The 9041-nt window shown below is 40.0% G+C and overlaps 1 protein-coding gene across 1 annotated transcript; it reads left to right on the top strand.

Moving 5' to 3' along the window:
• Nucleotides 1-378: 378 nt before the first annotated feature.
• senp1 (SUMO specific peptidase 1) lies at nucleotides 379-8464 on the top strand. The gene is made up of 18 exons (XM_042409828.1): nucleotides 379-1060; nucleotides 1328-1386; nucleotides 1513-1694; nucleotides 1784-1859; nucleotides 1990-2182; nucleotides 2319-2463; nucleotides 2560-2678; nucleotides 3096-3379; nucleotides 3512-3572; nucleotides 3827-3865; nucleotides 3961-4045; nucleotides 4150-4290; nucleotides 5758-5889; nucleotides 6114-6317; nucleotides 6407-6486; nucleotides 6615-6699; nucleotides 7144-7239; nucleotides 7338-8464. Exons 1-18 carry the CDS (start codon nucleotides 927-929, stop codon nucleotides 7398-7400), a joined length of 2178 nt encoding a protein of 725 aa, XP_042265762.1. The 5' UTR covers nucleotides 379-926; the 3' UTR covers nucleotides 7401-8464.
• Nucleotides 8465-9041: the final 577 nt, after the last annotated feature.

Raw genomic sequence — 9041 nt, 5'->3', positions numbered from 1 at the left:
CATGTGGTTGTTTTGCTGAATTTTGATGCCCAGGTGACACAATGATTGCCAATACAAAGCTGAACTAATGGCCTAATATGAGTTTTGTATAGTTAAACTTTTATTTCACAAATTACATAAGTAAACTAGCATGTGGTCTATCGTCTATTTTTCTGCCTGTAAAAGTTATACTTTTAAGCTAAATTTGTGTACGTTATGTACCTAATTATGCATTATTAAGACTTCCATGAGACTGACACATAGAGGGAATGACAGGCAGAAATAGCAGACTAATTACGTGCATGTAACGTCCACAAGTGAAAGTGCTGTGATAGAATGTGCTCCAAAGTGAACGCCGGCGGGTGTGACGTGATTTTAAATGCTTTCCTCAGTCTGCGATCATCCAGTAAACATCCGGTATACTCGCATTCACAGCAACCAGTCATCCAATCAAATCGTGCGATGGCACAGCGTACTGTTCAGCCATGTTGTGGTTTTGAATGAGGAAGAAGCGGGAGATGTTATTCTTCAACGAGTTTTTATGCAATTTAAAGTCACGTTAAGGATATATAAATGACTTAGAGTGAGACACAAAATGATAACCATTTTTCCGAACGCGTTGGTTGCGACTTGTCGCATTCCTGGTGGAATTTAAACATACTTCAATAAATTAGCCGTGTAGCTAACACCGTTAGCTAGCAGGGTAGTTAGCAGCGTGTGCTAGCTAGGCAGCTAGCTAATTCTCAGCTAACAAGCAGTTATTTTTGTGGGAAAGTAACATGATATTTGTGAAGACCGGTAGCCTTTGTAATAGTCTCAGCTAACCTGCCTTAGTCGAATGACGCGCATTAGCTTCTTTTGGTTTCACTACATTGACAGGTAAACTGAAAGCAGTTATAGCGATTTATCTTTAAACCGGCGGCGTTATTCAAAAAAACTTTTGAGCCATGTTGACTAAAATCTACGAATGGATAGGAACAGGCTTTGCCAATTTTCGCAATGGTGTACCAGCTGCGGAGCACTCTGATGCACACCGGGCACCGGGAGATGGTCAGATGAGGAGGAAAAGACCAATTGAATGGTATGAGCTGTAACAGCATTATTCCCTTGTGTAGCCCACAGCCAGTGTATTTAAAAAGACACTGAATGAAACTGGCCCCTGGTTGCTTTGAAGTTATCCAATTAGTCTGTGTATCTGGCGTTTCTGTGGAACTGCCATTAATTGCCTCGCTGGTTATTTAGCGTTTCAACCATTTGTTACTGTGAAGATAACTGTTTATTGTCAGTTTATGTAAATGAATTGAATATGTCATTAACTGTACAACACCAATCACTTTCTTTCCTTAAGTTTGGAAGATGGACATAACATTGACCAAGATGGCTTAACAATAAAGAAATCTCGAATGGGTAATTATAAAATAACTCACTTTGTTAGACATCATGGTGTGAATATCAGTGAGGATATAGTTAAATTACTATAACCCTACTAACAGACTTGTTTGTCTGTCTGTTTCATGTTTGCTATTTCTTTAGGAGATCTTATTGACACAGTCAAAATTGCAGCCGAAGGGGTTAAAAATCACAGCTCCGGTGTGGCTGCATGGATGAGGAACAATGTGAGCCCTACTTTGAGAAATATACTGCCTACCTCCCCTGGTCCTCCACCTGGAGAGCCACAGCCATCGACATCAGCAGAGGTCTGGGCAGGGAGGCCGGTAAGTAAATTATTAATGCTGCCTAAATGTAAATATGTAACAGTTTCAGGTCTTTTATTTAAACATGTCATGTATGTGTTCGGTTAAAGATTGCTGAAAGAAACTCCCTGGATGAAACATTTGCTGCTCCCTCTACAACTTTGGAATGGAAAACATCCAAATCAGGTTAGATTATCTTTTAAAGGATTGTATAAACATTTGCATAATGGGTGCTAGTTTTTTTTCGTTTGTGTGTGTCAGCTTTAAGCTCTTGGTGTTAATGTTAATTATTGTACTGTTTTATTTCCAACCCTAGAGTGGGTGCGTAATGAGAAGTCCACTATGGGATCTAAAGTCTGTAGGCGACAAGTGTGCATGAGTCCTACGCATCGCGAAGTGCCAAAAACAAATGGACACTCAGTCAACTTGCCACTCTCCATCATCCCTAAAGTAAACCCCACTCCACGGCTTGGCAGGCCCCTAAACCTTCGACTGCATGGAACACCAAGGTACCCCCTATATCTTGATTTCCGTCTCCAGAAAAAAACTCTCCGCTTCCAATATTTGTTTTTTGTTGTCTAATTTATCATTATACTGTGTTGATTGATGATGTTTTATTACCAGACTGTCATTTTGTCTCTGCAGTTTGTTTAGTGGAATGGGTACAACAAGCAGCTCCTGCACCAGCATGTATGAGAAGACCTTTCCTATCAAAGTGGTGCAGAGCCCGACACACAGCACCTCATCTGGCCACATACACAGGGCCAAGCCCCGCTGCACCGCACAAGAGGTCAGACATCAGGACTAAGGCACCATGTGATATACCCGCTAATTCAGTTGTTGCATTTATTTGCTGATTTCATGGTCCTTCACTTTGTTTGTACAGTCTGTTCGTGAAGAGGAGAAGGAGGTCTACAGGCAGCTTCTGAACATGGTCTCTGGTGGTCAGTCGTCTTGTCTCCACAACGGCAACTCACATGCATTTGTGAGGTCACACAGAGATTTGTACGTATCCATACAAATTCGGAAAGCTTCAACAATGCCCTATTCAAATTGTTAATGAAATATTTAAAGCGATACAGAGCAGGGAAGCACAGAAGAGAGAGTACCGTCAGAATCTAGTCACAGGCCTGTTGGGGGCTCCAAAAGCATATAAACATAGCAGTATTCTGCATAGATTGGAACAACTGATTAAAAAAGTTTTTACTTGTAGACCTTTACAGTCAACAGATTTAAAAAATGCAGCGATTCTTTGTAACAACAGCAAAACAATATTAATATCACAATCTGTACAAAGGTCTAACTAGTCACAGAGTATAAACAAATGCATACAGCAATATATTTTAGCAATTCCAATGTTTATCCTACATCACTTTGTATCTAAATGCTCATCTTCTCTTACCCCTGTCACCTTCTCATCAGCACCAGCTTCCTGACCACCAGCCGCAGACTGCTGCAGTTGTCTTCTCCTACTGGGTCAGCAGTAGGAGGAACTTCAGAGGGACCCAACAGCCCTCCCAGCCCTAGGGGGATGTCGAGCCAGAGCTCCAGCAACCTTCCCAGCCCTGTGGGGGCCTCCAGCAAGCCAGGGAACCAGACGTGGTCTCCTGACACGGACCTCAGCTCCAGCAGAGCAGCTACCCTCGTGTTGGCTCCTTCCCCATCTGCTCTGCAGGATACCTCCTCTCAGGACACACAGTCATCAGGTAAGATTCTCACCCATTTGTGTGTACACTGTAGAAATGTAGGTGTTGTGAAATGAGATGTCATAAGTAACTTGCGTATTGTTTCCGTAGTCCTCTCGGGTTGTGACCTCCTTGTCTTTTTTTTTCTCACAGCTAATAATGGCGACTCAGTAATTATTGTAAATGAGCAAAAGGGTAAAAAAGGCAGCTCAAGGTAAGTACTTTTTGGTCAGTTTTTCATGATGGGCTACATTTAATAGCAGTTTATTAATGATTAAATATAAGCATGGTCAGAGACATGGGCATCTAAACATTTCATGTTTTACCATTTTTAATCAAATTTCAAAGAACACACCAAATAAAGAGTATGACCCTTGAATGTGAGTAGGTGTGCTTAAAAAGACTGACTCGAGTCAAATCAGTTGTAGTTTTATCTGTACAAAGAATAACATATTTCTGTCCTTACAGTGTGCCATGTTTCCAAGCTGAATTATGGATCAAAGAATTGTAAGTGCATTCCAAGGTATTTAATTATAAAATTGATTCACTGATACTATGTTTAAACAGGGCCACATGATAACATTTATTTTTTGTCACTGTAGGACTAGTATGTATGACTCTCGGGCGAGAGAAAGACGAAGACAGATAGAAGAGCAGGAGGCCCTCGCTGCCCAGCTGCTGCGGCAGGTGAGTGTGCACCACAGGTGCTCTCATTCAGGTTTGATTGTATCTATTGTTTCTCCACCTCCTGTTATTCCACTAACTTGTGTCATGTTGTTACTGGTTCGCAGCGCCTGTCTGAAGAGGGGCAACGCAGCCCAGATGTGGAGGTCCATGTTAGAGTTCCTTTGGAGAAGGAGGTTCCTTTGACTCTTGTCATTGAAGAGCCGAAGCCTTTGGAAGAGAAACCAGAATTCCCTGAACTCACAGAGGTATGATTATTGTCTCTTTAATCTGTATGCACTGCTGCTGTGTATATATAAAATTTAAATGGCCCTCCCAAATAGACTTTTTCTTATTTTAAGGATTTAGGCATGTGAGTGTATTATTTCTTCCTGAAAGGACCAGTGTGTAGGATTTAGTGGTATCTAGTGGTAAGGCTGCAGAATGCAACCAACTTATAACCCCTACCCTCACTCTCCCCTTCCAAGCGTGTAGGAGAACCTAGTGTGGCTGCAAAACTCGCAAAAAACACTAAAGGCCCTCTCTAGAGCCAGTGTTTGGGTTGTCCGTTCTGGGCAATGGTAGAGACATGGCGGGCTCTGTGAAAGAGGAGCCGCTCCCTCTGTAGATATAAAGGGTTCATTCTACAGTAACAAAAACACAGTGATTCGCATTTTCAGGTGATTATACATGAATGAAAACATACTAATGAATATTATATTCCATTTCTGCCAAGTCCGTACTGCTAGATGCTACTAAATTCTACACACTGCACCTTTAAAGAAGTGGAAATGCAGTTAAAAGTGCAGAATGACTACATGTTTGCCTGAATAATGCATTCATGTGTAATGATTGACATGAAGTGTTCTACATGCACAGTGTTTCCCAATAATTACCTTAACTGTGGTGGTCCGACACAGTCTAATTTGTCCCACCACCATTTCATAATGAACTGAAAATATTTTTACACTTCTCATAATAACATAACAGATTTCTAATCTGTTTCTTCAGCGATTTTGAAGCTCATAGTGTTAGTCATCTGAAGTTGGTTCTTTGTGCTCTCACACTGGCCACAGCCTGGGTATCCGGAGTGACTGAGAGGCTTCACTGCCTCTGACCTGACAGCATGTTCAGTGACACCCTGGAAGTCAGTAAATTGCATTTACTGATATCTGATCACAAAATATTAAACTTGCATTAACTGATGTTTTGTCCTCCTATGAAACAAGTAATGAACACAACACAATGTAGGAAAATAGTTATAGTTGGTTATGATTAATGTGATGTCTTCAAATGTCACATTTTGTCCGAATCCAAATATATTCAGTTGACTATAATATATGACACACAAAAAATCTTATGCTCCTCATATTTGAGAAAATGCAATAAAAACATTTTTGGGTGGACCAGAAAAACAGACCAGTTCCCCGTGGAAATTTTCTTCTGGGGGAACATGTCCCCGGACCCCTCTAGAGGTCCACCCACCACAGTCTCACAAAATCCTGTGGGAAAAACTGATGTATGCTGCCCACATTAAGAGCAAATGTTATTTTCCCACCACTGAAGTCCCGTTTGGTTCCAAACAATTAGATGAGAAAACATCAAAAATGTAAATTCAGGATGAGACAAGGAAGTTACAGGTATTTGCAGTTTTGGAACAGATTCCTGTGTAATGAGTGTAAGGGTAATGGCCTATTTCCTGCTTTTTCACATGTATGCTGTCTCTTTCTATGAAGGAAATGGAGACTGAGGTGAACAGGGTGCTGAGAGGAGGAAGTCCTCATGAAGTGTTAAGCGAAGGTTTTGGTCTCAGCCTCAGACGCAAGGATCTGCAGACCCTCAGCAACCTCAACTGGCTCAATGATGAGGTGAGCACACATTATGCTCAAAGTAAGATCCAAAAACAACCTCTGGGTTTCTGTGTATGAATTATCTTTAGGCATTAAAATTACACCAGATGGACACATCACTCTCCTTTTGGTCATGCATATGTGATAATATTTTAAAAGTGCAGGTTGTAACTGTTGGCATCTACAACTGAGCCATACAGTAGTGCTTGTCCAGTCAGTTGACTTACTCCTTAAACTCTCAGGTGATCAACTTTTACATGAATCTGCTGGTCGAGCGCAGCAAGGACCCCAGCCTGCCATCAGTCAATACCTTCAACACTTTCTTCTATCCCAAGCTGCGCAGCAGCGGCTACTCTGCTGTCCGCCGCTGGACCAAAAAGATGGACATCTTTTCTAAAGACATCCTGCTGGTTCCTGTCCACTTGGGGGTGCACTGGTGCCTCTCTGTAAGTCTTCACGACCATAAATGTCAACCTGGAAATAACAGTTTTGGGATTTACGTTGCACTTTTTTGTTGTGCAACTCTTTCTCTCAGGTGGTGGATTTCCGGAAAAAGGCTGTCATGTACTTTGATTCTATGGGAGGAAACAATGATGAAGCATGCACAATATTGTTGTAAGTTTCAGTATGGGATACATTTATTTGTTGAATGGAATATATTTTTGGAGAGCTGAATGTAACTCCTGCATATTGGTTCTTTATGGGCCATTAAAGTGTTTCAACTGTAATTCATTTTTCCCCAGTGATTACCTGCAACAGGAAAGTAAGGACAAGAAGGGCAAAGAACTGGACACCTCAGGCTGGACTCTGCACAGCAAAAAGCGCAATGTAGGTCCTCCACATTACATGTGTTTAGGAGTCCCGAGTGGCTTTCCATTATCAACAAATGTTACAGGTCTGGAGCTAGTTGTGCTCCCATCCTTGGCCCGCTTGTCCAGGTCCATGCTGCAGTGCAGCATTGCTATAAGCAGACTAGTTTTAATATTTATGATATAGTTTTCTTTATCTGACAGTTATTTTATCTGCACATTTTTGTAATTATACAGAATATACAGTTCTGGATTAGGTTGCACCAGCTACAATGGTGCTAAAATGGGATTGAAAGTGAATATTCAAAACAAAAAGCATTTGGTAATGTAATTAGTATATCATTGTTATTAATCAAATAGCTTGTGAAACTGTCACAGAGTCATTTTGCCTTGTGGATTAGTCAAGAGTTGACTTGTACCTGTAAATGTCCATTAACATTTTTATTCCTCTTTTTGCTCTCAGGAAATCCCACAGCAGATGAACGGTAGTGACTGTGGAATGTTCACATGCAAATATGCAGATTACATTACCAAAGACAAGTCAATCACATTTACGCAGGTAACTACAATCAGCATCAACAAAGAGGATTTATCTGGTAAATCATCACAATAGTGACCCAAAAGTTGCTAACATGACGTCTCTTTTCTTATTCACAGAAACACATGCCCTACTTCAGGAGAAGGATGGTTTGGGAGATTGTGAACCATAAACTTTTGTGATGTCAAGATGAGGTTTATGTCCCGATGTTGCAAGTACGAACTGTGACGATGGTTGAGTTATGTTCAACAGGAGGATCTTCTTACAAGAGTCCTGTTCTGGGAAAGACTTGCACACCAGCTCTCCAGATCCGGAATCAATTCTGCCCATCTTCATCCTCAAAGGTCAATCAAGCCTTCAGCTGGACTTGGCTGATGGGATGTTGCTGGAGCACCAAGCACTGCCTCCCAGTCCACTACTCCAGTTTGTTGGGTTTTTTTGGTGCACCAATGGAGCATCAGTATAGCAGCTCAAACACTGCGTGTTTTGTATTGCCCAGCCAAAAAATGTTTTTGAAATCACACTTGTACTGACTTACAAACCATACTCTGAGCTGCAATGTTCAGTTTGATGCAGACACACAAGTTTACATGTTTTTGTCTTGCAGGGAGATGAGTTCATCGTGCTGCATTGATTTTTCTAACGGCAGTAATACTACATTTTGGTATCACTGTCACTGTTTGATACTTGTGGTATGTGCAAAGGAAAATTTACTTTACAATGAACATATAAATGCCCACGAAATAAAATTTTGAATGGCATCTAGTCTAAAAACCTGTCTTTGTATTTGGGCAAAAGACTTGTACTTTTTTTTTCTGGAATATGAACATTTTCCCTAAAACATGATTATTTTTGTAATATTTTTGATTAAATGCACAAGTCTTTGAATGTGACATTGCCTCAGAGTGTGATTTGTAATGAAAATGAAACGCTGTCTTACTTTTCCACTGACCTGCTAGTGTAACTACATAGTCTTACACCCTAAAATTGCAGGGTAAAAAGTTTAGCCATTTCCTTATATATGAGTCTTGATAAAAGATTGTAAATTAAGGTTCAAAGTCTATTTTATGTATTTGAGAGTTTTTTGTTCAACAGCAACTTTTGGGCATATTCAGAATATTTTGAACTTTGTACAAACATATACAGCCTCTTGAACAGTGTAATATACTTTTTTTATTATGTATTTCCTATCTATTTTTATCTAGATCCAAGTCTGTTTTAGAAATAAATACTCATGTATTGTGAATGTTCTTTGTGTTTTACATCAATCAGTTGGGTTTGATATAAACTGCCTCATTTGATAATTTGATAAACATGGAAGAACCTAGTCGTACGTCTTGGTTTATTTAAAGAGCTTTTATCTCTTTTATGAGATGTTACATGCAAAAGGTTCCTTAATTTAAAAAAAAAAAAGCACGAAAACCACAGTGAAAAAAAATTTATTAAAAAAAATGACAAGTTCAAATCAAACCAAGATAAAAAGTTTAATAGCTGTAGGGTTTTTCTTTCTATGAAGGAGACAAAAGACCTGCATCATGGCACAGACAAGACAAACATTTACTGAGGAGAAGTTTGATGCACGAAACAAACGGAAGGCTGCATGGACGTTGAGCACGAGTCGCAAACTGACCCCATGTGTGACTTAATGTATTGAATGACCTTCAGCTAAAAGATTTCTAAATACTTAGCAATCCAAAATTAGCAGCAATAGTTCATTAATCTCAGTAAGCTACCACTCAGTTCTTCTTCAATATTTTGTATAAAAATAATGGAATGACAACGGAACACAATGTAGTAATTAAAAGTTGTAAATATTTCTTTGC

This window comes from Thunnus maccoyii, chromosome 4, assembly GCF_910596095.1.
Source record: "Thunnus maccoyii chromosome 4, fThuMac1.1, whole genome shotgun sequence".
Classification (NCBI taxonomy): domain Eukaryota; kingdom Metazoa; phylum Chordata; class Actinopteri; order Scombriformes; family Scombridae; genus Thunnus; species Thunnus maccoyii.
This window is presented reverse-complemented; position numbering and strand designations above follow the sequence as displayed.